The following is an 18,901-nucleotide window of genomic DNA, read 5'->3' as shown; positions in this document are numbered from 1 at the left end:
TCCACCATGTGGGTGCCAGGTGTCAAACTCAGACCATCAAACTTAGCAACAAGTGCCTTTACCTGCTGAGCCAATACTGTTGACCTAGGAATCTTAAATATGGAATGACGGTCTATATCTCTTTCTAACAAATCAATGTAACTTTTGACAATATGGTATAAGTCTCCTAAATTTATTAATTGAAATATATGTAACAATCTTTCAAAGTTTTATAACAACTCATGAAAATTTTCATCAAATTACAAAAACCCAAGGATTTTTGAGTAGAACCACAAGGATATTCTTTTATTGTGCCTGTCTGCAGAATCTGCTCAAATTAATACCCCTCTCTTTCATTCTTGACTTAGTAATTTTTGTCATCTTTCTCTTTCTGGTCAGCTTTGGTAAAGTGTTATCAATATTAATTGATCTTTCCCAGTATAAATTTTGTTTTATGGTTTTCTCCATTATCTCCGTTTCCAACATTACTACTTCTCTTTATTGTCTGCTTCATTCTGCTTGTTTTCTGTTTAGTTTGTTTTCCCTTTCTAGCTTCTTATATAGAAATTTAGATATTGGCTTGGAACCTAGACATGGACTTGTTCTGTAGTGGTCAATCAAATCCAGTTGGTATTGGTCAGTTCTTACCTATCTCCCCTGCTTTCTAGCTACCTGTTCTTGTTTACTGGGAAAGTATTTCATCTCTACACCTTTGATTGCAGATTTGCCTGAATGTTGTAATGAGAAATGTTTCAGACGGAACATAGGATTGGAGGTGTCTATATTTTAAGTAATCACTGTATTAGGTGGAACAGCTGTTTAAATGGAGACTGGTTAGTTATGATGTTCAAGAAACAGGTCAATTTCATGTAAGGCACAACTAATTAAAGATTGAAGACTAAGTAACACGTCAATAAACATGCTAAAACAGCTTAGCGATAGGGGATAATTTATAGGAGTAATGAATTATACCTATGACTGCTGACATAATATAGTAAAGATTCAGGTATGGGATTGCTTTCTCCGATCTTCCCATAGGTACAGGTATTCTTGGAGCAACAAACCTGTTTTTTCTATAAATAGCTATTTCTATCAATCACCTTTTTTTTTTTTTTTTGGTATGTTTGAGTCCCAATTAGCCCCAGAAAGCAGTATTTCCCAATTAGTTCTTTATAATTAAAATACTTGATTAAGACTTTGAAGTCTGCATGATTTTTTTGTTTGCTACACTAATTCCTTTTTCTAAAGAATGTAAATTATTTTAACAATTCATTAATTGAACAACTCCAACATTTTCACCATTAGCAAAAATAATACACTGTATTATCTTCTAATTCTACTTTCTAAGTATTTTTGAATATTGGTCATTAAATTTTTCTTTGAAAGTTCTAATAGATTTCTTGTATATTTCCTAGGATCACAATCTTTAGTCTGTATAATTTAGACACTAAAAAAAACTTTTGAAAATGTAGGCCTTGAAATTGATAAGACAAATGGCAATGAGAAGAACGTTCCGAAGGTAAATAGTGCTGCTCTTAGAGAGAAGATAGAAGTTTCTTTTGAAAATATCTCTAAATAATTGAGCATTAAACAGACCCAAACAGTTGTTTTCTCATAGTCAATTGTAAAAATCAGTTTAAAAAAAGCAAAAACAAAACTAATTTTAAAAAGCAGGTTAATAAGTAGGATGATGACCTTGACTTTCCCACATGTGCAGTATTTACTAAAGAAAAGTTAAACTCTTAATGCTACTTACTTTATTTGGGCAGTTTTTGCTCAGCATAAGTGGGAAGATTCGTTGCTGTAAGTATAATCCCTTTGCTTTAGATCTGTTGCTACCATCACAGCCATACATGAAAATGTTCTGTTTCCTACTATGGCCATGAAGATCACAATATAAAATAACTTCTCGTTTCTCCATTAACCTATTGTAAAGAAAAGGAACAAGTCACTAATTTTTACCTCTGAATCTTCTTCTATAGGTAAAATAGATTTACATATATAATAAAATTTAAAATATATTATTTTTTGACTTTTTATGCTCCAGTTTTCCATGATAACAACAAATTTCTCCCACTCCCAAGACTCCTAGCAGATCTCTCTGCTTTGTCCTTTGGTTTTCTGTTGTCCACAGAAGACAGCTCTCCTTCCTTTGCCCACTACCTTTACAAACGCTCCACTGGACTGGAGAGCCTTCCTCCTTCATCTTGTAGTGTTCTCAGCCTTCAGAACAGTCCCACCCGCCCCTCCCCGCCAGTCCGGTCAGAACTGAGGCGGCTCTGGAGCTTGGCGACACCTCACTCGCACAGTTACCTTGTCACCTGTCTAGGAAATTCTCATGTTTGATATTTAAGCTTGTTAAAGATGGGGATGTTTAAAAATCACCTACAACAGCGCTATGCACACAAGCACCCAAATATTTGTTAAAAATTGAGTGCCTCAGAATTTGGTCCTGGAAACAATGAGAAGTTAACCTCTGAGAATACCATTCTGAGAAAAATGACACTCAATTTTAAACGGAGTTTTTTTCAATAAACTCTAAAAAATACTTAAAAGAAATTATCATGTATTTCTTAAGAGGACAACCCATCACCTGTATAATTTAGTACTCAGTTATTTTAAATTGAAAAGCAGGCTTCTCAAATGGATGATGAAGAGTACTGGAGAAGAGCCTTTAAAAGTGGTGCTGTGGTAGTAGCAGTATGAGCATTTTTGTCTCTTCTGTCCTATTTTCAGGCTTTATATGACATTTCTACATCACTTAATTAAAATTGCTTGTGTTATTTGCTATATCTATATATTTAAAAGCATAAAAACTAAAATGTTAATGATGGTATTACAAGTATTTATTTATAAAAAAAATCAAACATCACTTTTATTAAAAACAATAATTATAAAATTTAAAATGAAAATTTATCTGTATTAATTTACTGATTTTATTTGATAAAATCCACTTAACACAAAGGAATCAACACATTATTACAAGTTCTTAGAAAACTAGATTTTAAAGCATGACCACTAAATATGAAACATGCCATCCATTTTAAAATCCAATATTCAGAGGTTTGGTGATATTTCAACTTCCTACAAGAGCATCATTAGAAAGCTCTAGGAATTAATTACATCTGTATAATTAATATTACCTCTGATAAAGTGAGATATTAATATTTCTTCCCTTGCATTAATTAACATAAGTTTGGATTTTCTTTTTGTCCACCAGCAATTATTCTAAATATTTTGTATTAAGTATCCTAAGAGTTTCCTCTTATGTGAACATGTTTTAAGTATACTTAATTTGTGTATACTGACATCCTGTCACCTTCCTATAACTAGGTGCCTGCCTTCTTGTTTTTCTTACCTGCTCTTGAGTAATTGAATTAAAGGTATTTCTCTTTCTTGAAATTCTTTCAGAAACTGTTGAATTGGTTCCTGCCTTAACCTCTTTACAAGGCAAACTGAGAACTGAGACATTTAAATTAGCTTCCATAGAGACAAGTCAAGCTATATTGGCTTGTGATTACATCATGTGTCAGGCCAGGAACTCTTAAAGTCAAAGATCATTAAATAGATATCACAGATAATGTAACAGGCATTTCATCAGTTACCTTCATATGTGTATATATATATATATATATATATATATATATATATGTGTGTGTGTGTGTGTATATATGTATATACGTTTCATTTTTAAAATAACAAGAATGACACAAAAGCTAGAAAAGAGGTGCTTTAGTCTACTTCTGTAGCTTCTCTTTTGGTTAGCGTATTGTATAACTCTGTTTACGCTCTCAGAAACAAAGAGATCAATCTTGGCACATTACTATCATTAACTAAGCTCCCAACTTTATTTAGGTTTCATTAATTTTTCCACTAATGTCCTTAACTCTATGCCAGATTCCTGGGCACATTACATGTATTCAGTTCTTTTTACTTTTCACATACCCAAAGGATGCTCAATTGTACCACAAGGACATGTGCTCAACTATGTTCATAGCAGCATTTTTTTTGTCATAGCCAGAACCTGGAAACAACCTAAATGCCCCTCAACCGAAGAATGTATAAGGAAATGTGGTACATGTACACAATGGAGTACTACACAGCAGAAAAAAAATGACATCTTGAAATTTGCAGGCAAATGAATACAGTTAGAAAACATCATATTAAGTGAGCTAACCCAGACCCAGAAACACAAATATCATATGTTCTCATTCATATGTTGCTTTTAGACATAAAGCAAAAAAACAAAAACAAACAAACAACAACAACAACAACAACAAAATGGTCTACAATTCACAATCCCAGAGAACCTAGACAACAAAGAGTACCCCAAGAGAGATATACATGGAACTAATACATGGGATGTAAGAAAAGACAAGATCTTCTGAGTAAATTGGGAGCATGGGTACATACCATGGAAGAAGATAGGAGGGGAGGGGAGAGGAAAGGAGTAGAGAAAAAATATTTAGCTCAATAAAAACAATGAAAAAGGAAAAAAATTTAAAAAGGACAAAAAATAAAAGAAGAATCTTACAGTTCCTTTAGATGGATACCTTGCTCAGCCTAGATATGGTAGGAAAGGCCTTGGACCTTCCCCAAAGCAGTGTGCCTTACCCTCTCTCTCTGTGGAGTGCGGGGGTAGGTAGAGAGAATGAGAGGAGAGGAGGGAGTGGGAACTGGGATTGGTATGTAAAATGAAAAAAGATCATTTTCTTTAAAAAATAAAAAATAAGTTATATAAAAAAGGAAAATGACAGGTTACTTTAAGTGAGTCTAAGGACTGACTCAGCACTGTATGACTGGCATAATTCCAGAAGGCTTTGGTCTGTAGTTAATGTTCGCACATAGATGATAGAAACACAGTGTGACCACCAAGGCTACAGTAGTCATCAAGGTTTCTATAAATTTTAGGAAGAAATCAAATTTGTGATATGCAAACTTCACAGTTTCTCAAAGCCAGTGAAATATTCTGAGGCCTGTTTGCTCATTAAAGAGAGAGAGCTTGTTCACAGTACCAGAAAGGTGTGTGATCGGAACTGGAAAGGAAGAAATCGCTTATGAACTACCTTAAGAAAAGTTAAGAGTTTTTTTCTTTGCTTTATGTCTAGAAGCCACTTATGAGTGGGAACATATTATATTGTCTTTCTGGGTTTGGGTTACCAACCTACAGTCCACAACCCCAGACAACCTGGACAACAAAGAGAACCCTAAGAGAGACATACATGGAACTACATAAGAAGGAGAAAAAGACAAGATCTCCCGAGTAAACTGAGAATGTGGGGGTCACGGAAGAGAGTATAAGGGGAGGGGGAATAAAAAAGGGGAGCAGAGAAAAATGTATAGCACAATAAAAACAGCAAAAAAAGAAAAGTTAGAGTAAAAGAAATGAATGGAATTGTATGAGTAAAGTTTTGATCCCCAAATTTACTAATTAAGCAGAGGTGCAATTTAAAGATTATTTTACCTATGGATCATGTTCCTTGTATACCAAACAGAAGGGTAAGATTCCTTCAGGAGAGATGTATAATTACGGTTTAAATCCCGTCCAGCTAAGGAACAGCGGTAATTTCCCACGATCACACCATCTGGATTCAGCATGGGCACCACCTTGAAGATGAAAGTGTCCCGAAGCAACCGTGCGTCACTCGAGTCTCCTAAAATATAATCTAGGAAGCCTTTCATGATCCAAGAGCTGTTGGTCTCTCCTGGGTGAACCCTTGCAGTCAAAATCACAGCCTTGCGCTTTCTTGAGTCACTGTTCTTCAAGGGAGTAGTGATTGTCAAGACATACACCATATTCCTAGCAAGCGTGTGGCACAAGACACGTATTTTACAGAACTTCGATCTTACTGGGTCACTGTTGATGCCAGAGAGGTATTCTTGAAGGTTGGTGTAAGTGTATGGATAGCAGTGAGCAAAGTAGCAAGTATCCTTGCCATGTGGAAACTGAAATGTCCACGTAAGAGAAAAAAAGTGGCGCCCATCTTGTCCAAGGTTGTTTTTATAATACTTGATTTGGTCTCCTATTCTCTGCCAGCCAATGTTATGGATTTTGGCCTCTTTTTCAGAATAGAACAGTGGCTTCATACCCCGATTGTAAAGACTAGAGGGCTTGGTGAAGTTGACAATAGTGAATCTGTAGACTATTTCTGCTTGGGTGTTAGTGACCTGGAAATAGTACCACTGAGTATGCTTATTTGTGAAGAGGTCTGGGCGCACAGTCAACTGATATTCATAATCTGCCCTAATACATAAAAAAGGAAGGAAAAAAGCACATAAGTATGACATTTCACTTTAAGTTATATTAGAAAAATAATCTTATTTTTTATCTATTTTATATAGTCATAGATAGCTCTTTTGGGAAGAAAAAACATATATTTAGAATTTGATAGCAAACAACCACAAAAGTAAGTTCTGAAAGTTTTATTTCATGAGAAATTGATCATATTTAAATATGCAGCCTTTATATTCCTTTGTAAATGCAGAAACCCAATAAAGTTTTGTATGTTTCAATACAATTATTTCCTATAAAAGGTAAAGAGTTATTGAAACGGAATAAAAAAGTCATTGTTTGATTTTTTCCCCTTCAAGCATTTATTTTCTAATAATTCCAGTTCTAGGAGAATAAAGTAGATATCACCGAGAATGGTCTGAAAGTACATGTAAAGTAACACAGTCACATAGGTTTCAAAATTTGAACTCACAGAAAAAGTCTGATAACTCTCTGTACCCACATCCAGTAACTGAAGATCCTTAATGAAAACAGACACGTTTCACTCTAAGATTTATTCACATACCAATCTTTTCTAATTGTGACTTTTCCTTATCAAGCAACTTTTTATTAATATTCATATACATAGTATTATAAATGCTGACCTAGGAGTGGGTTCAATAAATATAAACCTTTAATACCCTAATTAGCATTTGTGCTTCAGGAATGAAGTAATGGAGACGAAGAACTTTAACATACCTAATCCCAAAAAACCAGTAAGTAGCTAATGGCCTACTTCCTCTAAGAAAAACAATTAAAACCTACACTTTGACTACCTTCTGTAGATTACCACTCTCAAACCTCGCTTCGAACACCAAAGTGTCCTTGCAGTTGTCCACAGGCTGTCTCAAGGACGTCCGGTTACCCCCAACGCGGGAATACACAAAACAGGGCTCTTTGTAGGCTGATGAGAGAAGAGGAAATCAGCGACAGTAAGATACCCAGATAATCTCATACTCAGCGTGTTTCTAAATAATCCACAGCAAGCACAGCGCCACAGGCACAGCAGACAACATTCCGAGCAGAGTGACAAGTCAGACACTGCATCGACGCTTGTGGTGCAGTGAAAGCTGTACTTGGGGAAAAGCTTACAGCTTTCAATAAGTTCTATACACTAGGAAGACTTCAAGTCAGAGGATACATTCTGGATTCTGCGTAGGACACAGGTCACTGGGAAGTGCATTGTTTCAGTCCTGCAAAAGAAGAACCTACCACTGTGAGTGAGCAAATTTACAACTCTTTTGAACTACCGAAAATTCTATTGCCCATGGTTGCAGGACAAATGTCCAATTCAAAATCTAAGGAGAGAGGGTCATGAGTACTGGCGTACTTGGTGCAGACTACAGCGAGGTTCATTTTAAAATAATCAGGTAGGGCTGACCAGATAGTTCCGTGGTTAAGGGGCACCCTGCTCTTGCAGAGAGCCTGAGTTTGGTTATCAGCACTCAGACTCAGTGGGTGGCTCATTACTGCCTGTAACTCCAGCCTCAAGGGACCTAATGCTTGTGGCCTGCACTAGCATATGCATTTGTGTGCATACTCACACAAGCGACATGCAATTTAACAATAAGTCTTTTTAAAAATTATAACCACTCATCAAAAGGTTGAGTGTGGACTAGAAAGAGAAAGCAGATCCTCTGAGAGGGTATAAGGGCATGTGGGTATAAGGGAGTTTGTCCCTGCAATAGTTCTTCTCATTGGCATAACCTGATATTCACAAAAACATTTCCAAGAAAGCATTATTGACAATGCATAAAACCCTAACTAGATCATTTCTCCCTCTTCTTTATGTAACAAAACCTTAAATTCTTATGAAGCAAGGACAACAACCACTGTCACCTTTAGGGTACTAGTGTTCATATACATTATCTGGGAAAAGAAAACTGTTTTCAAAATCCCTAATCCTTTACTCCTTGCAGAAAGGCGGAATTGCAGGATGGAGTCGTGTTTTGTTGCTGACACTGGCACACTGCAAAGACCTCACGTCTGAGAACGAGGGACAAGGTGTGTGACTAAGAACTCTGTGGTTCTGATTAAACAGTCTAAGAGGCCACGAGTAAAAAATAACAAGGATTTATGAATTGGAGAATCGGAGAGCATTTCTCTGCAGTGCAGCATAAAGGAAGAATGGTCCAGAACTGAGAAGGTCCTTCTGCATCATCCTAAATGGTGATGTAGAGGAATCTGAAGTCTGTGGTTCTGTAACAGTAAGAAGACCAAGAATAAATCTAACACTAACTTAATTTCCACACTGACCGGATCAATGCTTCCCTCAATCTCATAATATACACTTAAAGACTTAGACCCAGGATTTTTTTTTCAGTTTTTTTCACACATAAAAAATATTTGATTTTCACACTCATCCATTGCTGGTGGGAATGCAAACTTGTGCAACCGTTTTGGAAAGCAGTGTGGAGGTTTCTCAGGAAATTTGGGATCAACCTACCCCAGGACCCAGCAATCCCACTCTTGGGAATTTACCCAAGAGATTCCCAATCATATTACAAAAGCATTTGTTCAACTATGTTTATAGCAGCATTATTTGTAATAGCCAGAACCTGGAAACAACCTAGATGCCCTTCAGTGGAAGAATGGATGAAGAAAGTGTGGAATATATACATATTAGAGTACTACTTGGCAGTAAAAAACAATAACATCTTGAATTTTGCATGCAAATGGATGCAAATAGAAAACTGATGGAGGAGTATCTATGTGTTACTTTCATTATTAATAAAGAAAACTGCCTTGGCCCTTTAAGAGAACAGAAAATTAGGTAGGCGGAGTAGACAGAACAGAATGCTGGGTAGCAGGCAGTGGGGAGAGGCTTCAGGCAGTTGCCATTTGCAGTCACCATGATTCTCCTCTCTGAGATGGACGCAGGTTAAGATCTCTCCTGGTAAGCCACACCTCGTGGTGCTACATGGATTACTAAATATGGGTTAAAGAAAGATGTGAAAATTAACCAATAAGAGGCTACAGATAATGGGCCAGGCAGTGTTTAAAAGAATACAGTTTCCGTGTAATTATTTTGGGTGTAAAGCTATCTGGCGCCGGGTGGTGGGACGCAGCCCCGCTGCTTCCTTCTACAGAAAACACCATCCTGAGTGAGGTAACCCAGGCCCAAAAAGATGAACATGGGATGTACTCACTCATAATTGGGTTCTAGCCATAAATAAAGGACATCGAGCCTATAATTCGTAAAAAATCCTAGAGAAGCTATATAAGAAGGTGAACCCAAAGAAAAACATATAGTTATCCTCCTGGATACTGGAAGTAGACAAGATTGCCGGACAAAAAATGGGAACATGGGGGTGGGGTGGGATGGGGGGAGGAGGGATGGGGAGAGAAAAGTGTGAAGTGGAGGATGGGAAGAGCTTGGGGGAATAGGATGGTTGGGATATAGGAAGGGTGGATATGGGAACAAGGAATTATATATCTTAATTAAGGGAGCCATTCTAGGGTTGGCAGAGACTTGACTCTAGAGGGGTTCCCAGGTGTCCAGGAAGACGTCCCCAGCTAGGTCCTTGGGCAGCTGAGGAGAGGGTGCCAGAAATGTACAGATCCTATTGCCATACTCATGAATATCTTGCATATCACCATAGAACCTTCACCTGGCTTTGGATGGAGAAAATGACAGAGCCCCACATAGGAGCACCAGACTGAGATCCCAAGGTCCCGATGAGGAGCAAAAGGAGGGAGATCATGAGCAAGGAAGTCAGGACCGTGAGGAGTGCGTTTACCCATTGAGACGGTGGGACAGATCTAATGGGAGACCACCAAGTCCAGTTGGAATGGGACTGATGGAACAGGGGACCAAACCGGACTCTCTGAATGTGGCTGACGGTGGAGGAGGACTGAGAAACCAAGGACAACGGCAATGAACATGAACTCTACAGCATGGACGGGTTCACTGTGAGCCTTGTCAGTTTGGTTGCTCACCTTCCTGGACTTAGGGGCAGCTGGGAGGACCTTGGACTTAACATAGTGAAGGGAACCCTGATGGCTCTTTGTCTTGGAGAGGGGTGGAGTGGGGGTATGGGTGGAAGGGAGGGGAGGGAAGGGGGAGGAGATAGAAATCTTTAATAAAAAAATGAGAAAAAAAATATTTGATTTTCTTTACCACCTAGATAAGCTCCTCAACTACCAACCAGAGGGTTTCAATACATGTGCTTATGCACGCACATACACAGAGACAATCCCACAGACGTGGGTCAAGAGGGAAAACTACATAACCAGTTTAGTATAATGAAGATGCGAGTCTATCAGGTAAAAACTTCAGAAGGCGAAGATACGTCAAAGGACCAAGTGTAAAAGAATATGCAAGATCAGAGGGGGAGTAAGAAAGCATCAAATAGGAAACGACGCGTGAAAAGCAGTAACAGAATTGAAACTACCTCTGAGGAGCTCATTGGGAGACTTCACAGAGCAAAGGGGGACTCAGTAAACACGAGGATGCTGAGCAAACACATAAACTCAAGCAGGAGTTTCTAAAAACAAAAGTAACACAAAACATACAAAATAAGACTGCCAGATCCAAGAACTGTTGCTATCAAATAACCTAACATATTCAGACTGAAATCCAGGAGAAGAAAAGTGTGAAGAAATAATACCTGAGACTCTGACATTAGTCACTGGCAAGAAACCAAAGTTTTAAAAAACTCAAGGAACAACAAACATATCTATGTAGGAATAAAGATTAAAACTCTGAGGTTATAAATTTGGAACATTTTTCAAGTGCTGTAAGATAAAACTTGTCAAATAGACAATATTTTTTTCTGAGACAGAATTAATTTGCATTACAAGAAATAGTAGATTTTTTCCAGGGAGAAGTGTTATTAGACAGAAACTTGGATCTGTACAATAAATAAGTAAATAAATAAATAGATAAATAAATAAATAAATAGATAAATAAATAAATAAGTGCTTGATGGCCAGGGAGCTAGAAAACTCAGCCAGTACAATGTCTGCTGAGTAACCACGAGAACCTGAGCTCAACCTCCAGAACCCACATTTGTAAAAGTCAGGTGCAATGGCAGAGCCTCTAATCCATGTTCTAGGGATCCCTGAAGCCTGCTGGGTCAGCCAAACTAGCCATGAAACACCCTGTTGCAAAACACAAGGTAGACAGCATCTGAGGATGACACACAGGTTTACTTCTGGCTTCCACGCACATGCATATGCTCATATAGATGTGCATGCATGCACACACAAACACAAAAAAATTAGTACTAGAAACTAAAAGTAAATAGTCACTTTTCTTTTTTTTAATTATCTAAAAGATTACTAATGAAGGGAACAGTAACTTCTTTTAGCACACGAAAAAGTTAAAATACATTTGAAACTACGATAAAAAAGGAAATTGAAAATACATTTTTATAAGATTTTTTGTATTATCTATGAAATGACATAGGGTTATTTAGAAGTAATTTTTATATTTATTTTAAAATCATTAATTTTTAAAAGATATATACATATAAATATATACATACATAAATACACACACACATATATGAGTGCCTGTATGTATGTATGTGCACTATGTGCATGTCTAGTGTCCCTGGAGGTCAGAAGAGGGTGTTGCATCCCTTGGAACTGGAGTTACAGGTGGTTGTTAGCTATCCAGTGTGGGCTCTGGAAACTTAACTGGGATCCTGTACAAGAGCAGAAAGTGCTCTTAACTACTGAGCCATCTCTCCATCCCCAGTTAATCTACTTTTGAGAAAAGTTTTCTTTGTGTATATCAGGCTGGCCTTGAATTTGTGATCCTCTCACTCAGCTTCTTGAGTATTAAGATACAGGCATGTGCCTCCAACACCCAGCTGCAAGGAGAATCTTTTATAAAGACATACACTAAAAAACCTAAGGCAACCACACAAAAAGCTAATTAAAGAGTAAAAAAAAAAAACAAAAAAATACAACACAGCAAGATGGTAAGTATTGAATCCAATTGCATCAAAACTTTTATTGATTAGTGTAGTTTAAAAACATATCTTCAAACTATATAAAAGCCAAGCACAGCTATATGTTGTAAGTACCTATTTAAAAAAATGAAGAAAACAGATTAAAAACTAAATGATGTGGCCAAGTATGATGACCCACGCCTTTGATCCCAGTACTTAGGAAGCTGAGGCAGGTGAATTTATGAGTTTGAGGCCAGCCAGGTCTACATAGTGAGTCCTGGGCTAGCCAGTGTTACTCAGTGAGACCCTGCCTCACAAAACCAAAAACAAAACAAACATTTTAAATGGTGGAAAAAGATATACAATATAAATACTAATAAAAAAGCTCAAATGGCTTTTTTTGTATCAAAGTATCCAGCTATGGATAAAGCTACACCATCAGTGTGTTGTTAGCACACTCATCAACATATCATCACAGAATACACCGTCTAGAAGCAAACTGACATGTATACTGCGAACTGACATTTCATTAAGGTAGCTAGACACGTCCATGGAGGATAGGATAGTTTTTTCAACACTTCAGGGTGAAATAGTTTCAAAAACAGGTGTGTGGGAAAGTAAACCTTAACTTTTATATTCCAAGCCATGCATCAAAAAATTATTCAAAATAGATCATGAACATAAACAGAGAATAAGTTGTTATGTAGTTATAGAAGGGTGAATTACTTGGCGTATGAAAGCATCAAGTAGCACAGTGGATTTGAAGACCAGAACCCTGAGGCAGAGCAGCCAGACACAAAGGCATGCTTTGTGAGTTTATCTCCAGGGAGCTTAGGATCACTGACAGAAGTCAAAACAACACTTGCTCAGCAGAACATCGGGGAACTCACCAGCAGGTAGACAAATAGGAATTCTCTGGGGTTCCAAAAAATTGTAAACTCAGCCTATTTCACCTTGATTTAACACCCCGCCCCCCCCTGCTAATCATACCACACAGTGTCATCGTCTTCCATAGCCTATTGGAGGATTACAGCTTTCTCGGAACCTTTAGTTTTCATTGGTACTTAATTTATATCTTAACTTATTGAAACCTTTTTCTGTTGTTTTCATTATTAATAAAACATGGAGAAATATAAGTATTTTAGAATGATCTTTTATATGCTGATGAAAGTATGGTAGAAAGTTTTCATCTTAAATCTTATTTCTATTGCTTTCCTTTCAAATCATTTAAAGGCAGATTTCACAACTGCCAAAGCCAATGCTGCAATCAGGTGAGGTGGTTTTCAAACAGCAATGCACATGGTTTCTCCCTCAGGCCCATCTCTACTCTCTTCCCACAGCACATTTCTCTCCATTATGTGCTTCTGGGTATCCCGATCTTCAGGGACTGTCTGGGAGGGTCTCTGAGCCTCTGCTGTGGACACCAAGAAGCTCTGTAGAACTTGGGAAGGAGGAGAGAGTGACATTCAGCTATCTCCCACTGTGTTCTCCACTGGAAGCCACAGTAGCTTAGGAGCTGCCTTCTCACATAGTTACCAGCTGTAGGTCTAGAGACCATCCCACTTTCTTACTAATTCAGACCCAGGAGACAGGCCATTTTCTGTTGATAGCCTCCTGTTGTCTCCTTCAGCTCTATCTGCTCTGTTGCAAATTCATTAAGTTTCTTCACGTAAACTCTGACTAACCTAACCTAAGCTCCTTATTGACCTAAACAACTTAATTTTTTTAGTTACCTCATTTCAGTTATGTGTGAAAGATCATAGGTTAGTTATGTAAATATTTGTAAACAAAAGTTTAAAATTTGAGAAGTGCTTGTGTTTGTATACGTGTGAGTACATGATTTCTGGGACTGTCACTGTAGAGAAACAGCCATTCTGAATTTTTCTTTAGCATGCTTGCTTTCTCAATATGTATGCTCTCTGGAAGCTACTTTAATATATAGAAACAATAAGATATCAAACTCTGATGAGGAAATTTCATAAGAGTCCCATAATTAGGACATTGACCCAGACTTCTGTTGGGTTATCAGCATGCATTATCTTAAAGGCAGACAAGACGTCTGCATTTGCAGAGCTCTCAAACATTAAAAACACTTTCCTAGAATATAACTTTGGATCTTATTTGCAATATGGACTATTTTCTTTTCTTTCAAAGACGCTAACATAAAAAAAAATCACCAAACAGGGATGAAATTAACAGAAAATTACTTGACTGATTCTACAAAGACAAACTGTAGACAGAGGGAATAATGACTTTGCGGATATCGCTAGATTTATATTTGAAAACAAACAAAATATATTTCAGTCTCTATGGAACTTTCCATTTAATGGCTAGCATATTTAAAATATGTCTGCAAAAGCAGAATCAGCACTAAACATCTGAATATGTAGTCATATGTTATTAAGACAACAGGGACTTCCGAGTAATTTGAAGTTCCCTCTACAAACAACAAAAAGGTCTAAGACTTCAAACCAGACACCAAATTATATTTTACATCAGTGTGTTAAAGATGCCCACCGTCTTCAGCTAGATAAACCACAGTATCTTCCTTGGAGTTTGGGTAAACAGGTTCTATTTCCATGCCCGTCGGGACATATACCGGCTCAGGAAAAAAAGGAGTCCACTCTTAAAAAAAGAAGGGAGAAGTAATTGAATATAACTTCAAAATAAATTTTAATATATGCTTTCAAATTACGAATTGATATATACCCAGCCTAAAAGTCAATGTTTTACAGAGGGCTAGATTTTTTATCAAGGATTCATCACAAGAAATAACATTGTCACACTGGATCAGAACTCATGACTTGTGTACCTTGTGCTAATTACTGTCCAGTTCAGCAGCAGTTATTTTATGCTGACAAGCTCTACAGTAAAGTTTCTAGTTCTCTTGAGTGCTCTATGCTATTTTACCCCTTCTCTAAATGTCTCGCTCATTCCATTTTGTACTTTCTGCTTCCTGTTTTCAGCCTTTTGCTTGGTCCCCCCTTAAACTGGTAAACAGATTTGTTTCTTCTCTCCCCAGAAAGGGTGAATATTCTTAAGACTTCCACAAAACTTCCAGTTCCAATTGTTGTTGGGATTACACCACATCTGTAGATTAGTTTGGGGATAACTTATGTCTTTAAAGAACGAGCCTTCCAAAACATGACTCTACTATCTCCCCTTATATTAGTTACTTTTTAGTTTCTGTGATCAAACAGCTGACAAACTTAAAGGAGGGTTTGTTTTTGTTTGTTGTTTCAGGGGGTTCATCCGTAATGGCCGGGAAGGCACAGCAGAGCAGGTCAGGTCCCATCACATCACATCACCAAGAGTCAGGGACCAGAGAAAGAATGCTGGTACTCAGCATGCTGCTCCTTTCTTCTATCTGGCTCATTAGTCCATGCTGAGGTGCCATCTGCATTAGAAGAGTCTTTCCAGGCTCAGTTGGGCATTCCCTCTCTGGAAATGCCCTCTATTTACATAAATCTTTAAAAATTGCTATTGTTAATGTCTTATGGTTATACATAAGACTTCTATGTCCTTTGTTAGATTTATTTCTAGGTATGTCGTTTTCTAACTTATTTTGAAACAATTGGATATATGTGGAAAGCAAACAACAATAAACGAAAATTGTTCCCCTAAAATACTTTAGCAATACAGTACTAAATCCTTTCCAAACACTTGCATGTTCCTGACAAAGAAGAAATTCTCCCATACAACCATTAGTATACCCATCAAGATCATAATTTTGGTCTGTTACTGCTGTCTAACCCTAAGATTCCAACAGAGGCATTACAAGTTGTATCAGTAGTAAAATGATCTACTTTAAAATTGCACATAATTCTGTTTTTATTTGTACCTTTAATTTTTGAAATACATTCTCATTCTGTATCTCAGGATGGTGTGGGAGGTCTTTCTGTCTATGTGTTGCTTTTATTGGTTAATGGATAAAGAAACTGGCTTGACCTGATAGGGTAGAACAGAGCTAGGCAGAGAGAACTAAACTAAATGCTGGGAGGAAGAAGGGCAGAGTCAGAGAGCCGCCACTGAGTTGCCACCAGAGTCAGACATGCTGAAACTTAGCTGGTAGGCCACTGCCACATGGTGATACATAGATTAATGGAGATGGGTTAAACTAAGATGTAAGAGTTAGCCAATAAGAAGCTAGAGCTAAGGGCCAAGTAGTGATTTAATGGATATAGTTTCTGTGTGATTATTTCGGTTCTGGGCAGCTGTGAATTAACTAGTTAGCCAGGTGGCTGGGCAGCCTGGAAATACCAAGCAGCCTCCATGCAACTAACTGGGCCCAATGTGTGGACAACTGCATCCACACAAAGCCTGAGTGAGCTTGGGAAGTAATTCTTGACAGAAAAGAATAGAGTTAGGCACAGTTTATTGATAATAGCATATTTCTCAGGTGGGCTCTGCTTGCTAGAGGCAAGCACTCTCATTTAAGAGAAGCTTCCTGACTCAGCTTTAGCTGCAAAACCTTGCATCTCTTTTAAGAGGCTCTGCCACAAAACATTTAAATGGTGTTTATGAATAGCCTACAGCATACTTCTTGGTGGTGACATGGACCTTGAAACACCATACAATTGTGGCAATAAACATGGCTCTGGCCAGTACCTTCACACTGAAGCTAGATTCTCAGAAAGCTAAAAAATGGGGTGGATCTTGCCATCAAAGCCATGGCTTTAACCCTAGCCATACTGCTTAGCAAATTAAAGACTCATGTGGTCAGAAAAAGAGAGATACACAGTAAAGAGAGATTCAAAGACAAGAAAACCTCTAAACAATTTACAGTGTGTTAAAAAATATATGTAGGCTTTGGAGAGAAAAGAAAAAAAGGATAAAGTTCTTAAAATAAAAAAGTGAGTGGTTGGGTGTGGTGGTACACACCTTTAATACCAGCCTTTGGGAGGCAGAGGCAGGCAGATCTCTGTGAGTTCAAGGACGGCCTAGTCTACAGAGGGAGTTCCAGGACAGCCAAAGATACACAGAGAAGCCCTGTCTCAAAAAGCCAAAAGTTAAAAATAAAAAGAGGTTAAAATAAAGCCATGTAAAGATGAAAAATACACAGAGAGTCTGGATACTGTATGTTATTATGTTCTCTTTGAATTGTGTGAATGCTGAGGAAGGAGCAACAGCTGCTAAAAGATATTTGTTTATAAATGCTGGTGCCTTAATCCAAAATATGTATTTTAAAAAATACCTGGACTTCAAAATTGAAGTCAAGAGGTATGTTACTTTGGAAAAGAAATGAGAGGCTGTGGACTCAATCTAGGTTAAAAAAAATCAGGTTTGATCAAGGAAGACCCCCTGAGACATCTCCGATAGGAGTGGATTGCCCAGATGTCTGAGTTCTACATCCAGAATAGATTCAAGACTGCTGCCTGAGATGATCAAGCCTCACAGGATACTCCAATCACGACTTGATTAAAATCATAATTATAAATTTTCTTTAGGTCCCCATAAGATTATCAGCGTCCCCAATCAGCAGGAATCAGCCTGGAAAACTACGACCCCAATCCTACAAAATGGACTATGGATATTTTCCCCTGTTTAGAACATTGGTTACAAGTTATTATGGATAATGGTCAGGAGAAAAGCTAAACAAAGGATATTAGATTCAGAGTCTTGTTTTTTTTTTTTTTTTTGGGAGAGGGAAGTGTTGTGGGACAATGGTCTTTTATCCTGTCACTTGTATTATTCTTAATAAAATGCTGATTGGCTAGTAGTCAGGCAGGAAGTAGAGGCAGGGCAACTAGAATTCTGGGAAGAAGGAAGTTTCAGTCTGTAGTCATGACCCAGACACAGAAGAAGCAAGATGTGACTGCCTTGCCAAATAAGGTACCGAGCCACGTGGCTAACATAGACAAGAATAATGGGTTGATATAAGTTGTAAGAATTAATAAGAAGTCTGAGCTACTAGGCCTATCAGTTTATAACTAATGTAGACCTCTGTTTGATTTATTTGGGACTTAACAGCTGCGGGAACAGAAAACTCAGTCAACATCAGGCTGATCTTGAACGTAGGGATCTTCCTATCTCACCTCCTGATGCTGCAATTACAGATATATGCCACCACACTGGATGTCAAAATATGTATTTAGCCTCTTTCAATCTGGAATAGTTTTTCAGTCTTACATGAATGATGTTTCTGAAAAGTACAGTCATATGTCCAATTTCACCTAAGAGATGTGTAGAATAAAGACAGAATATCTCCTCACCCTTATAATAATAATAAAAAAGAATCCCAAACTGGATGCATTCCAAAATATTTTATTGAATCTACTACAGTATTGAAATTGCAGGCTACCTAGGTACTTCAAAATACAGGGCAAGACAGGTGGGCATCTGAAAGACAAAACCAGACCTGAGTACCTGTCTAAGATGCTGTTGACCTCACAGACTGTTAAAAGGGTACAGCCACAAGCTTTTAACATAAATCGTGTGTGAAGCGCCTTTTCAGGGAGGAAAGATATAGGACATAGGTTAGTACCTGCTTCTGGACTTTTCCTCCACTAACTTCTAACAAAACTCCATTAAGAGTCATCTATCCATTTTTTTTTCTCTATAGAACAAGATATACAATCTAGAACACCCAGTACACCTGGGAAAGGGAACAGAATGTACAACCTTTGAGTAGAGGGCAACCATTTAAATCATTACTTTTGTTACACTGTTTACTTATTTTGTGTGTATGTGGACACACATATCCTACATGCATGAGGTCAGAGGACAGCTTGTGAGAGTTAGCTCTCACCTT

At 37.7% G+C, this 18,901-nt stretch overlaps 1 protein-coding gene across 20 annotated transcripts in view; it reads right to left on the bottom strand.

The window, feature by feature from the left end:
- Agbl3 (AGBL carboxypeptidase 3) overlaps nucleotides 1–18,901 on the bottom strand; it is a 79,078-nt gene that overhangs the window by 45,016 nt on the left and 15,161 nt on the right. For 13 of the 20 annotated variants that reach the window (XR_005284211.1, XR_005284214.1, XM_038318120.1 and 10 more), the window contains 4 exons: nucleotides 14,668–14,775; nucleotides 7,016–7,154; nucleotides 5,444–6,223; nucleotides 1,736–1,904 (listed from right to left, as the gene is read on the bottom strand). Coding sequence is in view for 17 of the 20 variants with exons in the window: in XM_038318120.1 (XP_038174048.1) it covers nucleotides 1,736–1,904; nucleotides 5,444–6,223; nucleotides 7,016–7,154; nucleotides 14,668–14,775 (1,196 nt within the window). In the remaining 3 variants the exon portion in view is untranslated. The other 7 variants (XM_038318129.1, XM_038318132.1, XM_038318134.2 and 4 more) reach the window with 7 other exon arrangements.

This window comes from Arvicola amphibius, chromosome 2 (genome assembly GCF_903992535.2).
Source record: "Arvicola amphibius chromosome 2, mArvAmp1.2, whole genome shotgun sequence".
In the NCBI taxonomy this organism is placed as follows: domain Eukaryota; kingdom Metazoa; phylum Chordata; class Mammalia; order Rodentia; family Cricetidae; genus Arvicola; species Arvicola amphibius.
This window is presented reverse-complemented; position numbering and strand designations above follow the sequence as displayed.